Genomic DNA, 15,753 nt, shown 5'->3' with positions numbered 1-15,753 from the left:
GCAGCTGAGGGGATGTAACCTCCAATCTGCCCAGGTATTTGCATTCAGATGTAACAGCACTCATGACCTAACTCAGAAGCTTTTAATTGTGTGCTGTGTGCAAGGGGAAGAAGCAAGCATGCAAAAACAGCAACAAGAAGTGTTTTACCCATCATGGGAAATCTCTGTTCATCATTAACATCTGAAGACATTCAGTGTTTGAAATGTGACAGTTGTCAGAAAGCTGTACCCTCTCACAGGAAGGGTAAAACATTATCAGACAAGTACTGCAGTGTGAGGAATGATGGGACAAATCTTTTGCAAAAGACAATCATAAAAAGTCATTCCTAAACAAGGTCTTAAAGCACTGCAGATTAGCAAGGAACAGGAAGTCAAAAAGACCCCATACAGCTTGGCAAGGGGATTTGGGACAGGGTATGCAGAAATGCTGTGGTAGTGCCTTGTTCTATGGCAATCTAAAGGACCAAATTAATACAGATCTTTACCATGTCCCAGGAAAACTGATTCCCATGGTTCTAGCTCCTGCATAGATTTTTAGCTACATGCTGTTAGAGGGCCTGCACTGAGGAGGGGGAAGAGGGGAAATCACCCCTTCTCCTGGAAGCACAGCTCCACTGTGCAGCTCTCAGCCAGCATGTCCATGTGGGCCCTGCAACTTAAGAAACAACTTTCTCTATGGGTCAGAAGGGACTCCTGAGGACAGGGGGGATAAGACAATGATTCACAGTAGTCAGTGCTGCCTTCTGACTGTGTGGTAGATTGAGCCCATGATTAGATCTTAAAACATGCTACTACTAGATCATTCTGGTTCAGCAGCTAGATGGAAATGCTCTTGAATGTACAGGTGGCTGTAATATGTGGGATCTCTTTTCATATACAGTGTCCCCATTACTGTATTAATGTATTTATTGAAATGCAAAATGGGGTTTTTCCAGGCATGCCACCAAATCTAAAGAGGTAGTCATCTTAAACTGGAATACAAGTTACATTTATGTCCACTAATAAAAATTTGTGTACAACATTTGGGGGGGAGGGTCATCTGACATTCAGCACTGTCTTCCTTTTGAGTAAATATGCATGGAAAATCTGCAAACTAACACGAGGCATTCCTGGTGTGGCAACAGGGCAATTTAAGTGGGAGCTGTCATCAAACTACAACCAACAGAAGATGTAAAATACAGATGGACCTATGAGAGACAAGGAAACCACTAAACCTTCCAGAAAATCCCCACTGTGCTTCTATTTTACATACTTTTAAAAACATACATGAGCAGAAGGTAGGTATGGAAATAATTGGCAATGGAGCAATTATTTTAAGGGGTTAACTATCCAACAGAGGTGTCAGTTATTTTGGGAACAAAATGCTTCATATTTCCAGACTGTCAAATCATAGTCTCTAAAATGGAATTCTATTTGCAAAATATTTTCAAAAACCTCATTAACAAAGAAAAGTAATTCTCACCTCCTGTTCCAAGAACTTTCAGGAGTTCAAAGTTCTCAATGCCCACCTTCTCCACATGGCCTGTCAAGTTTGCTAAGGAAACACAAAACATTCTCATTTCAAACGACTAACCTTTTAATCACATATTAAAGCTAAATAAATAATAACTGAAAAATGACCACACATCTATTTTCCTTCTCCCCGCCATAAACTCAAGTACAGTTGTCTTCAGTCTTTCCAGATTTGTGAACCACTGAGCCTGGTAATCAGTGAATTGCAACCATGAGGACAGGAAATCATGTGACATCAAAGTCATGTGAAACAAAGAGGGGGAATAAGAGTTATTACCTTGCTAGCTGCAAAACCATGATCATGAGCAAGACTAAAACACAGGAACAGTAAATAAACCGAAAATATATAGGCGTGTGGGACAAACCAGAGGCCAGAGCCATAAAGGAATCATCTCCACCACTGTGTGACCTTGCCTTGCTATCCTTCTTCTCTTCTCAGCATGGATGCAATCGTGTCACTCTTGTGCTCTATACAGCAGGTCCTTTCAAAAGGCAGCATTTTTGTAAAAGATAGTTCTATAAGGGCTCCCAGCTCAGCAAGTTCTTGACCCACGGGTGGAAGACCACTGGTTTAGCAGACCTTACTTTGTATTACAGCATCACAACGCTTCATATCTCTGTCATCAACAGGCAATGATGTTGAGTCAGGAGAAGGAATGAAGAATGTTGTGATGTTACAATGCAAGGTAAGCCATTTGCTGTAAAGTCTAGTTTGGCACCATAAAGAAGCAATATTCTACATAATAGAGCAAGGAATCAACATTTATTGGTATACCTAGACCTACCGTAACTTCAGTGTTCATACATAATACTACATCTTCTCTTAAGTGCTACATTAAAGTAACCCTTATAAGAGCCAGAGACTGACAGTATTATGTGTGCAGTAAATACACAATATAATTAAGGATCATATTATTAAGGAAAAAATGACTAATTTACTTAAGAATGGCTTTTCCATTGAGAAGCTACAAAATAGTGAATAATATTTAAAAGCTATCAATAAAAGAAAAAACCTTTAAAAAGTCTATCACTTTTTAAAAGACTGAGAATTTTAAAATCCTTCTCTTCCACCCCAAACTGCTTTGTACTGACATTTTAGACAGATTAAAGCTACTTCTGTAGCATTAGTTATACAATTTGATATTTAACATGTTTCAAATTTATTTAGAACACCAAGTCTCGGGAATATTTAATTATTCATTAAAAACGTATCTTAGAAAGTGTTTCACGTGGAAATGTCACAATCTCATTTTAGTGTAATACTTTCTATAGAATACTTCTACAGTATTCAGTTTTCTAAAATATGAACAATAAACAAGGAACTGTGTTAGTTGTGATGTTTCCAATAGCTGAAACAGATCGATTTTATATTACTATTAATTTTGGATAGACCCATCCACCAATGTAATCTCCTTCACAGTAAAAACAAAATAACATTCGTCAGTATGATAGTAAGAATTTTTGTACAATCACAACTAGAACACAACAAATATAAGGGCTTTAAATCTTTAGAGTTTTTGACTTGATAACTGAAAATGGAACAATCATATCTTAGCGCAAAGATAAACCAAAAAGGTACAACTACTGAAGTCATCCAATTCCAATTCACTAGTTCTAATTATATTTGGATTGTGCTGCTTTTGTGAGCTTGATCTTTTGCGCACTCTCTATAAAACATAACTCCTGGAACTTCACAATCCTACACTTCATGGCCTAAAGTTTTCCTTGTTTAACAGCTCCCTAACTTTGTGCAACAGTACCTCCAAGAACAGAGGAAACTGTTCTCTGTGAACTAACTTGTCTCCAGGGCAAGAAATCATTTCTTCTGGGCAAGCAGCTTGCCAAATCTACTGCTCAAGTTTCTCTATAACATGTGGGCATTTAAAATCAGGTGGCAGACTTTTAAAACTGTTGTGTATATGTGCAGTATTGTCCTCAAGGCTACTCTACTAACAGTTCCCCTATATTGTTCTGTGTGCTTTTGATTCTGTGGGCTCATGTCTGCTGCCAAGGTTATGTTAGTGATTCTTATCAGGACTGCTTGACCTGACTGACATTTTCCAGAGTACAAATACCTTCTGACAGATGTATAAACTTGCATAGCCAGTCATTTGTAATTGATATGTGTAACAAATAGCCAATGCCTCATCTTCACTGTCTTATCCAGAGTCCTTTAGTTAATGGGTATACCTTAAGGAAGACCAGGCAGAGAATGACAGCTGCCTTGCCGTGCAATCCAATGAATGATTTCCTGATAGTAAGCCTGAGAAGATCTGCACAGTAAATCTCTTTTCCTTTCTACCGAGTTTATCATTAACATATTAATAACAACTATTACAAGTAGTGGATGCAGTTATCCAATTCTAGGTTTCTAAACAATTCTAAAGCTACTGGGGGGAAATGCTACTTCAAGTAGAAAAACATACATTTCTGGACTACAAAATGATTAGAAGAAACAAGACTGGAAGCATCATAAGTGTTTGCAATTCTACTAAAACTGCTATAATTTAAAATACTCCATCTAATATTCGAACAAATTCCAAACATTTCAATATTTCATACATATACTATTAAAACTGACACAAATACATTAAAGTTTTCAATGTAGAAAATGAAAATTAACTTTAAAACAGGAATGCTAGAAATAGTGCATGCATGACACACACATGAATTAATTAGATGTGAAAGGCATCCAGATGGTAATGTGAATACACACACAACCTTTTAATATATTATTAAAATAACAGCTTGTCCAAGGAATATACTTCTCTTAACCATCTGAGGAAACAGACACAATGTTACCAAGATTTGTCTATGAATAAAGCTACTCATTACACAATATAACATTGGGCCGATTCACATGTTTATTTCTGAAGTGGCAAAGTTCTCACTCTGTGATTATACCACCACATTTTCACATAGGAAGCAGTTAGTGTGAAACAGTCACCATATGAAAAACTGAAGAATAACCACATCTGAGAAAACACCACAAAGCAGCACTACAAAGAAGCATTTTACAGACAGCCTGCCTTTCAGGATAAAACTACTATAGCTTTCCATCTAACAATAAAAACTATAAACAATTGCTGCTGACACTGTTTAGTTGTAACATCTAAAAACTATTTTTTCTAAGATTCTTTCATATGTTTAAAGGAATGCTTGAGCTAGCTAAACCAATCAGAGGGATTGCTAATTCTTCAAACTAAACCTATTGGGGGGGGGGGAGTGAATAAAGGCCAAGATACAACCAAGTGTAGAATACTAAGGTGAGACCAGAGTTTAAATCCCCACGTTGGTCATGAAGCACCTTGAGCCAGTCATTCTTTTTCATTTATTTGGAGAATTTATCTGCTGTGAGAGATCTGCTTGAGATGACTTACAATTAAAACAACTAAATTATTAAACCACAGCCATTAAAAACAATCCGAACTATTAAATCACCATTACAAATTCCACATACACTGAGCAACCTAAATTGATATAGATAAAACAGTCCTCAAACAAAAAGCAGACCATAAAACAAGTGACCCTGAAAGCCCAGGTAAAAAGAAATGTTTTAGCCTGAAGCCTAAAGGAAAATAAGGTAGGTGCTATGTGAGCTTCATGGAGGAGGGCATTCCAAAGGTGAGGAACCACTATAAAAAAAGCCCCACATCTGATCACCACCCACTTCATCTCTGCAGGCAGGGACACAAGAGGAGGAAGCAAGCTGGCCAATATGAGTTGAAGGAAGTCTTTCACAGTCCCCAACCTCAAGCAAATTAAAGCCTTAAAGGTAAGAACCTGGTGATACACTCTAAGCCCAGCCAAGCTCACAGGATTGTTGTGAGGATTCATAGGTGAAGATGAGACTGAAGTATTCCATCGAGGTCCTTGGAGGAAGAGAAGGTTAAAATTGTGATTTCTCTACCTCATGCATAATTTTATCAACCTAGCCGCATATTTACTTCCCTGAAACTCAAAGCAGATTGTAACTAAAAATAATGCAAGTAAGACCAGTATAATACAAATAGGCAACAGAAATAGAACAATGCTATAAAAGACAGTATAATACAAGTAGGCTTACAAGACAATAAAGCAGGCTTACAAGACTGGAGATCAAAGCAATGAAATATATTACTTAAACAATGTACTAAAAATGGATTACAAATTAGGAGAACAATGCAAAATTATAGAGAACTTTTCTCCCTCTTCAACCACATAAAGTAAGATACAAAGAAGAAGTCGCTCCAACAAGTGTAACTGCTACAAATCCTACCCATCTTCTAAGCCTCTCCTACCATATCAGTTCTACTCACCCCAAACTCCTTCCACCTGCAGCCTGCTCCACCCCAAGAAGCCCTTCTATCAGCCATGAAATCTAAATAGAATCTTCAGGATAGGTTCCGAGAAAATATTTCTCTGAAAGCTAGATGGTGAGAACAATTTTTGTCAAGTCACTCAATCGGTTCCCTTTTCTCATGCAGCATGACTTGTTAAAGGTTTGTGCACATGGAGCAAACACACTATGGGACTTTCTCCTGAATAAACATGCACAGAATCAGGCTGTAAGACAACTGTTAGAATAGTTGTATTGGTGTTCACTAAAAAAGAGAAAAACTTAGGACATGCTTCTTGATTACTGGAATAATGTACACACATTGTTCCACTCTCAAAAACATGCCTTGCCTTTTTGTTAAATAGAAAACAATACACTTTTTTTAAATGACTTTCATTTCCTTAGGTTACAAATGTATGATTCTGAAGTTTTTGTGACTCTGGACAAAGATAAGGAAAAAGCTAAACAGCTGAACCAAAGCACAACAGATATTTGAATCACCTCATGCCTTGAATCGTGTTTTTTGTTTTGTCTACAATAGCTATACAACTTTTCATCAACTGTCTACTATATTTTATGATTTGGAAGACTTATTACTTGAGAATAAAGGAAATGTTGCATTTCATTTTTTCTTTTTTATGGTTTCCCACATATAGAAACTAAAACTATGTCCTATAAAATGAAGAAAATATTTAGAGTAAAAATGGCACCCCCAACATACACTAGCTATCACAATAGCATCATTCCACTGTTTCATAATTAAATCAATTGCAGTATTTCTGCATATAAAATCACTTAGCCTGAATACTTAGAGCATGATGTTGAACATTCTTCATGGAGTTGATGAACTACATTACTTTTCCTTTCTTTATGTATTTCTTTGAAACTAAATCAATTTATCAGTAGGTAAAATGAGAGGGGTGTCTCTCATGTTTTTTTAACACACATTGGAACTCCTATTTAAATAACTGTATCATAAAAGGATTTATAAGACACAACACAAGATTTAAAGAGTTTATGTACATAACATATTATGACCATCCAAGCAAAGAACCCCCATTCCGTCCCCAAAAGGAATGCTTGACATATTTAGCACATACAAGCTCCTGTAAATTTAAATTCAAACTGAAATATTAAGTAGATTCTTATTTAAACTGTTAGTAAAAATCTCTAAACTGGTTATTAAAAGTTTTTTTTAAGTCTCAGACTACAAGGAGAAGAAACCCTTTAGTGATGACTTAAGTTTTATCCTCAAAGGTGCGTACACACAACCACCCCCAAGTACCCATCCTGTATCCTTTCACCCCTAATTGTTCTGGCACTAATAGCTAATACTATTAACTTCCACCATCAATATTCTATATAGCAAAAGTTTACGTTTCAGAATCTCAGCAGAGCATTCAGCATCTTTCAAACTATGTGTAGGTTAGAAGGAATGTGGGGCAGATTACTATATCTTTGGCTTAATAGTTACTATGTACTTACAATTGTTCTGGGAAGTTTCCTTTGTTGTGTATTTCATTTAGTGTACATCAGTGCTTTCTTTGAAAGTCTACAAGTACTTTCTAATCTTCAGTTAAACATACACATGAACAAATGAGGCTGCCTTATACTGAATCAAACCACCGGAACATCTAGATCAGCATTGCCTACTCAGACTGGAAGCAGCTGCCTAGTTTTTTTTAACTGGAGCTTGAATTTAGGAACTTTTCCAGGCAACACAGATACCCTGTCACTCCACTACAGCCCCTCCCCGCATCATATTGGTTCGGGATTTATTGGGTTTTAATGACTTAATAGAATTACATTATATCTTCTGGTATTCAGTAAAGCCTTAAAGACTACCAAGATTTGACCCCATATAAGTTTTTGTGAGTCAGAGCTCACGTTAACAAATGCATGAAGTGAGCTAGACCTCACAAAAGCTTATGCTCGTAATCTTTAAGAGGCTACTACCCTCTTGTTTAATTTTGCTACAACAGAATAACACAGCTCCTCAAGTATTTCAAACATTTACATAAAAAGCACCAGCAGTCATTTCCACAAAATGGGCAGAACTGCCCACAGGCAAACCTGACATTAAAGGTTATTAGTCAAGAAAGACCAAGGTTCAGCCGTAGAACACACTTTGCATACCGAAAGTGCCAGGTTCAGCCTTTGACACATAACAGGATAAAGGGCTGGACCTTTCTGTGCTCTAAGACTCTGGAGAGCTGCTGCCAGTCAGAGTAGACAATACTGAGCTAGATGGATCAATGGTCTGACCTGTACAGGTCTAACACAAACTTTTACTACAAATAGTAAACTGTAACAATATGAATGCAAAAACAACAGTGGTGGTGAGGTGCTCTTCACAGATTATCCTCAAAGAACAATATGCAACATCCCCGAAGCAGATGACAACATGGTACACAATTTTAGGCAACAGAAACAGGAAGATGTGTACAAAAAGTCACCACGTCCTGTAGTAGTATCGAGTACCACTTTTAAAAATACACTGACATAATTCATAGAAAGGAGGATATGGACATTTTGCACATTCATAGTATCCCTCTTCAGCAGGAAACGACACGTCCTTGTTCTCCCCCTCCCCAACTGATAGCATCTTATCTTTCCCTTTAGCAACACTTCTCCCACCGCCCTCCTACCTCCACCGCCGCCTTCTCCTCCTCTTCCCCCAAGCCTCCATCTCCTCCGTCCTCCTGGCAGCCCCTTCCTCGCCTTCAGTCGCCGCCCCTTCCTCAGTCGGTCAACAAACCTCCTCCGGACAGAGCACCCCAGAGCGCCTCGACGGCCTTGCTCCGCCTTCCAGCCCCTCACCACAGATGTCCCGACGCTTCGCTCACTCGGTCTCTCGCACGAAGGCACCGCAAACGCACCCAGAGACACACGCCCCGAACCAATCATGTCGCCTCAGTGCCGCCGCCTTCACTTTGACAACACAACACACCAAAAGCGCGCCCTCCCTTCCCCGTGACCCCCCCCCCACATGGGGCTCCTCGTGCACGTCCCCCCGCATCCCCCCCTCTGCTCCATCTTCCCCCCCTCCCCGCCCCCCACTCACCGTTCTTCAGCTCGTGCTTGACAGTGAGAAGGGTCGGCTGCCCCTCGTCCGCGGAGCCGCAGGAGGGTCCCTCCATTTCCTTACAGGCTCGCCTCACTCTTTTTCCCCCCTCCGGCGGGAAGGGAGACCGGCGTCACTAACAACGAGGGAGGTCTTTTATTATTATTCCTTTAATTTCATGTTTTCGAGTGCCCCCCCCTTAATAATAGTAATCGCAACGAACCGAGCCGCCTACATTGACAAGCGCTGATTGGAAAGGGGGAGAGCCCCTCCCTAGAAAGCCAGACCCTTCCGCTCTCCTTTCACCCACCCACCAGCCCCCCCATTTCTAGGGGGAGGGAGGAAGGGGGCCAGCCAGGGGCAGGCAGAAGGAGCCGGAATATCGAAGTAGCTCTATCTACTCCCCCTTCCCCGCCTCACTCAGGCAATGGGGGGGGAGGCGAACGCTCATTGGCGCGCGCGGCTACACACGGCGGCGGCGGTTGGCCAGAGACCGTTGCGTGTTACACCAAAAGTACGCACCCTCATTGGTTCAGAGCCTGCGCCAATCGCTCGCGCTACCCCCCCCCCCCCGTCTCGCAGTCTCCTCTTCTAGGTTCAGTCTTTAGTTTTATCCTCCCAATATTTTGCTACCGCCTTTCTGCTCCCATGTATATGTGGGCCAAGTCTAAAGACAGGCAAGTCGGTTGCTTAGACGCGAAGAAAGGACGGTAAGTGACTTCAGCCCTCGATACTGTCCTCGCTGAAAGAGTCTCTCCTCTCCCCCCTAGGATATGCCACCTTTTCCCACCTGAGCATCGGTCCAATTAAAGCGAGCAAACAAACAAACCCATGAGCCCCCCCCCCCTGCCCGTGTTAATAAGGTGTAGTAAAGGTTCAGCACAAGAGTGGTAGAATCCACCTGAGTTGTTTTGGGGACTAGGAGCTTAAATGCAATGCTGAAATTGCCCGTTAGGGTCGGATATTTAGAGCAAGCCTGCCTTTGGGATAGGACAAAGGACATGATTAGAGTTTAATGTATCTCACTCAAATGCTGAAGTTTCTGTTATTTGACAACTAGAGCTGTGAGGAAAGCGGCCAAGAATCATCACAGCCTCCAGAGAAATATCGTCTCTGTTTTTAACAGTTCACCAGATGTTTGGGCTGGAATTTCTGGTCCCTTACTGACTCGGATTTTATTCAAGAAATTAGGAGTTGCTGAGGTATTGCCTTAGTTAATGGCATGTTCCCAGTAGTGCTCCTGTGTGCAACTGGCTAATTATCCTATCTTTGCTGATACTGCCTTGGTGTTTGGTTAGTATTTTTGGAATTGCACCTAGCATTCCTATCACTACTGGAATAACCATTGTATGTTTCTTCCAGTGACACTGAATGTCAAATCTTAGATTTTGATTATTTTATTATTGTTGTTATTATCATCATTGTCATCATCATTATCATAACCATCACTAGCAGTTACCACATTTATAGTTCCCTTCTCTCCAATGAGGACTCAAAGCAGTTTGCGTTGTTCTCTATGTTTAGGTTAGGCTAAGATTGTGTGAGTGGCCCAAGGTACACCCAGCAAAGTGATGGTTGTTGTGGGTTTTCTGGGCTGTACTGCCGTGGTCTTGGCATTGTAGTTCCTGATGTTTCGCCAGCAGCTGTGGCTGGCATCTTCAGAGGTGTAGCACCAAAAGACAGAGATCTCTCGGTGTCACAGTGACACTGAGAGATCTCTGTCTTTTGGTGCTACACCTCTGAAGATGCCAGCCACAGCTGCTGGTGAAACGTCAGGAACTACAATGCCAAGACCACGGCAATACAGCCCAGAAAACCCACAACAACCATCGCATGAAAGCCTTCGACAATACATCGTACCCAGCAAACTTTCATGGCAGAGTTAGGTTTCCCAGATCCTAGAGGCAACTCTAACCACTACACCACAGTTCTCCCTGGGGTCCCCTCACATCAAATTTGGCCTCCCTCACATTGAGCAGAAGTTATACAGGATGCTTGATTAGAACAGGTATGCTGCTACTATCAACCAGCAACATCTTACCTAGCTCCTGGGACCCCAAGACAAACTGGTGCCTTGGAATTCTTCCTCACACACACTTGGCAGCTCTGCTTGTAACTTATCCCTAAGGATACAAATAATAAATTCCCCTACATACATAGTTTAGAGGAAAATATAATACAGAGGTGAGAGGGATTGTTTTCTCAAACACTAGACAAATTTTTCTTCTCTTGTAGAAGTATTGGTAGAAAAGAGATGCTGCACTGTTGTATGAGGCTTGAAATCAGCTTTAAGGTTTAAGAAAGGGATGGCACAGAGGAAAAAGAGCTTAAGGCCAAGAATGGTCCTTTAAAACTGGAAAATAAGAAGGCTACTGAACAGTTTCTTACAGGGTTTTCAAGGTAAGCAATTAGCAGAAGTGGTTTACCATTGCCTTCTGTACAGTACTAACCAGAGTTAGCTGAAGTGACACTGCTGTTGTCTGTGAAAGATCCTCCACCAGTGTCACCTTCCACTACTGCTGCTGCCCAGTAGCTAGCCTTCAAGAATTCCTCGTGTATTTTTTTACTGTACCTTGGTCTATTTGTGTTGGTCATTGCACTGTACCGTCATCTGTACCTTGAGATGTTTTAGCAAGTTTTAGCATATACATGTAGCCTGCCATTCAGGCTACATGTATGTTTTTAACTTGTTTTTAATTTGCATTTGTGCACATTCGTAATAAATATTTCTTATATATATTTTAGGTTGTTACTTAACCCCTCTGTTTTGTTCCCCTGCTTGTTTGGGTTGAGTTTGTGGGGACTTTCCCCCACACCCCCTTTTTTCTTCTTCTTTGTTGTTACTAAGAAAATTTCAAGATTTTCTGTTCCTTGGCTCAATCATCAACCAAAAGGGAGACTGCAATGAAGAAATCAGAAGAAGACTGAGACTTGGAAGAGCAGTTGTGAGGGAGCTAGATAAGATCCTTAAAGATAAAGATGTCTCTCTGAGCATCAACAGCAAGATAATCCAAACTGTGGTATTCCCCATTACTATATGTGGATGTGAAAGTTGAACAGTGAAGAAAGCTGACAGGAAGAAAATTGAGTCGTTTTAAATGTGGTGCCGGAGGAGAGTTTTGCGGATATCATGGATAGCCAAAAAGACAAATGTGGGTTCTAGTTCAAATCAAGCCTGAATCCTCCCTAGAAGCTAAAATGACAAAACTGAGGCTATCGTACTTTGGTCACATCATGAGAAAACAAGATTCTCTGGAAAAGTCAATAATTCCAGGAAAAGTGGAAGGCAGTAGGAAAAGAAGAAGACCTAAAACGAGATGGCTTAACTCAATAAAAGAAGCCATGTCCTCCAGTTTACAAGATCTGAGCAAGACCATAAATGATAGGATGTTTTGGAGGTCTTTATTCATAGAGTTGCCATAGGTTGGAAGCCACTTGATGGCGCATAACACACACACTGAACAATTAATGCAGTATTGGCGTACTTATTAAGAAAGGTTGAGAATTTGTTGTTATGGGTTACTTCTTTATCCAGATACCTAGTTTATCTTGTTTGCATTTGTATTATCAGTGATAAGGTGACTAAACCTGTCGCCTCTATAAGAATAGTACCATGCTTAGTACATTGTGCATCACTGTAATCTAATATTGAACTTATTAACTTTGCATGGATGATAAAACTCACAAAATCAAGCTACACCCAGATAAAGTAGGGGCTCTACTTTACCCTATCTACTTTCTCTATCCCCTGCATATTTTTATAAACCCCTATTATGTCTCAACTTAGTCTTTTCTTTAAACTGAAATCTAGGCTCTTTAGCCTTTCCTCATAGGAATAGTGATCCAATCTTTTGATCATCTTAATTGCATTCTTCAATACTTGTTCCAGCACTGCAATATCTTTTTTGAGGCTTGGTGACTAGAACTGTATGTAGTATTCCAAATGAGGTTACACTACAGATCTATACAAGAGCATTACAATATTGACTGTTTTATTTTTAGCCCTTTTCAAATACCCTCCCCACCCCCGGCTTGTCTTTTTGACATTTTCATTGAACTATCCATCACAAGATCTTTTCCTCTCTGTCTTTGCCAGTTCAGTTTTCATCAGCGTACATTTTTAAAGTTAGGGTTTTTTTCTTCAATGTGCATCATCTTGCACTTAATTACTTACTTTGAACTTCATCTACGGTGTTGTCCACTCACCTCTTGAAACTCTTCATAATCAATTTTGGCTTCCATCAAAATCTGAAAACTTAAAAAAGGGCAGTTAACTTCCCAAAGTAAAAAGAGATGTTGAGCTATGCCTCTGTGTGTGTGTGTGTGTGTGTGTGTGTGTGTGTGTGTGTGTATTTGGGTCCATTTGAGTTGTAATAAAATCCCATTCACTCTTTCTAACCCCTCCATGTCATTTCCACTTGCTCTAACTTTCTTCCTCCTTTTGTCTACGTCCCCTTGTTAGCCCCCCTTTCCTCTCTATCCCCTTTTTTTCTCTTCCATCTGTCTTTACTGCTTTGTCCCATCCCCAAATTGCAACTTGCCTTTTTGTCCTCTACTGGATATCCTTCTATTCCTCAAATCACCTCATGGCCTTTGATCCTTTCCGTTCTCTACTTTGTCCCTACTTACCCTTCTGGTAAGAGCCATGAGGTTTTGCACACCATTCAATTGCTACATCTTTTTTCCTCCCGTAGGCATTGCTTATTACTTTAAGGGGGATTAACTCCCTATTTATACATATGAACACACATGAAACTGCTTTCTACTGAATGAGACCATCAGTCCATCAAGGTCAGTATTGTCTACTCAGACTGGCAGCAGCTCTCCAGGGTTTCAGGCAGAGATCTTTCACATCACCTACTGCCTGGTCCTACTAACTGGAAATGCTGGGGATTGAACTTGGGATCTTCTGCATGTTAAGCAGAGGCTCTTCCCCTGAGCCACAGCTGCTCCCCAATAAAAACCCCATAATTTTTCAGATTTTTCTGCAAACCTGGGATTTTCCTGAGATAGTAGAAACAGATACCCTATCCTTGGTAGCTCTGGTATATAGATTTTTTAAATCCACAGTGAGGCTACAGTTCAGAATTAGATAAATGATAATCATTTCTTCTTTAATCTCTCATGTCATTCTGAACAGCAAAATTTTGTATAGAATAATGAAATTATCAAAAATATATACCTTGTCATATCATATTTAATATTTTAGATGGACTAGAGTATCATATCCAAGGATCCTCTAGCAGCAATTTACCTATGAACACGTAATGTAATGTGATATAATGTACATGTGAAATTGGCACAATTTTGCAAGCACATATGTCACAAGCTTTCAGATGAGACATGAGTACTGTACAGAGCTGAACTGTGAGGGTTGACAAATGGAAATAGCATTGAGGTTATACAAAATAAGTTTCTAAGACAAGCATTAGGTTTGCCAAAAATGCAGTAGGTTAAGTAATACAGTTTTTACTGTCATCACAACTCCGGAAGCTTAAGTTTGAAAAGATCTAGGGCTATTATGGAAATCTATTTTTTCTGTATAATAAAGTATCAGAGTGCTGAAATGTAGGCTATAATACAAACTTTAATGATAGAAGTAGCTGATCTTGATATATAATGCAAATTAAATGTAAATAACAATTTTATAGTAAGCTGCCAATTCAGCCTGAACAGGAAGTTTCTAAGGAACTGGGAATAAGCATGATGGAATGAATATATCTCTCTTAATTTTTTTCTAATTTGCATGTAACCATTGCCCTTACAAAGTAAGATGAGAATGCAGAAAAACAATTAGTAAGAGAATCAGTTGAAATTGTATGATGGAAGAGAATTCTCTGTTAAAACACTTACAGAAATAGTGTTCTGAACATTTTTGCAGAAGATGAAATTGCAAATTGATTTCTGACAGACCAAAGAGGAAGTAAGTTTTGGTTTGCATTGCCTAGATCAGTTCATTAGCCAAGAATTTATGAGTAATACTACATTTGATTTGTACAAATGTTTTCAATACATATTTAACATCAGATAACCTTTTTTTAAAAAAAATTATTATCTACTGCTCTGTTTGTCTCGAGCCTTATCTCATCTTGGCGTCACAAATGATATTTCAAAAGTAATCTTTCAAAAAGATTTGTCTTTTTCTTTGGTTTTGTGATATCCTGTTGACTGCCAAGCAAGATAGATCTCTTCTAGTAGAAGTTATGGCGCAATCACAGATTTGTATTGCAAAAGCCCTCCCATACCCTGCACAAGACAAGCTGGGGCTAGGTACTTCCGCTTTTCTTTAAAGCACAAGGAAAAAATCCCCTTTCTATAGTTGCCAGTATTCACAAGGACATAGAATGGTGTACAAGAGACTAACAGAAGCTTCACTCTCCCCAATTCTCTCCTCTTCACCAGCAACACCTTCATTTGCACTGTTTGTTTATTAATATCTCTCCCTTCCAAGAGGCCCAGACAGGTAACAAGAGTCAAGACAATGAAACAATGAACTATACAATGCTCATACCACATGCTCTGCAGCATGTGGGCTTCTCATAAGTGCCAAAGAAGTGGAAAGAGGAGGTCCCTGACTATCAGTTAAGGGACTGCAGTATTTTCCTCTGCTATGTCCCTTGTGTGCAGTTGAGCGTTGGATTGGACTTTTGTTGCCCTCCTGTGACATTTCTATTGAGAAGTAAGACCAGTTGATCTCACTGGAACTGCATGCAAAGCTTCTTCCCGGAACATCATATGCACTGGGCTTAAGCTGAATATTGTCATTCTTTTAGCTACCTCACTTTTATACCCTGGCTTTATCACATGGAAGCAGGGTGGATAAAAATCAATGATTTTTTTTAAAAAATCAAAACCGATT

At 39.7% G+C, this 15,753-nt stretch overlaps 2 protein-coding genes across 5 annotated transcripts in view; one reads left to right on the top strand and one right to left on the bottom strand.

Annotated features, from left to right (window-relative positions):
* RPS6KA5 (ribosomal protein S6 kinase A5) overlaps positions 1-8,971 on the bottom strand; it is a 53,772-nt gene extending 44,801 nt beyond the window's left edge. For all 4 annotated transcript variants that reach the window (XM_054972143.1, XM_054972142.1, XM_054972144.1 and 1 more), the window contains exons 1-2: positions 8,895-8,971; positions 1,463-1,534 (exon numbers count right to left, since the gene is read on the bottom strand). In XM_054972143.1, coding sequence (XP_054828118.1) covers positions 1,463-1,534; positions 8,895-8,970 — 148 coding nt within the window. In that variant the 5' untranslated portion in view covers position 8,971. The remainder of the gene's footprint in view (positions 1-1,462; positions 1,535-8,894) is intronic.
* A 543-nt stretch (positions 8,972-9,514) lies between these two features.
* Positions 9,515-15,753, top strand: part of DGLUCY (D-glutamate cyclase) — a 55,809-nt gene continuing 49,570 nt past the window's right edge. Inside the window, exon 1 of the mRNA XM_054971743.1 lies at positions 9,515-9,604. The gene's annotated coding sequence lies outside the window, so the exon portion shown is untranslated. The remainder of the gene's footprint in view (positions 9,605-15,753) is intronic.

Source organism: Eublepharis macularius, chromosome 2, assembly GCF_028583425.1.
Source record: "Eublepharis macularius isolate TG4126 chromosome 2, MPM_Emac_v1.0, whole genome shotgun sequence".
Classification (NCBI taxonomy): Eukaryota; Metazoa; Chordata; class Lepidosauria; order Squamata; family Eublepharidae; genus Eublepharis; species Eublepharis macularius.
The sequence above is the reverse complement of the archived record's forward strand: the minus strand, read 5'-3'. Positions and strand labels throughout refer to the sequence as shown.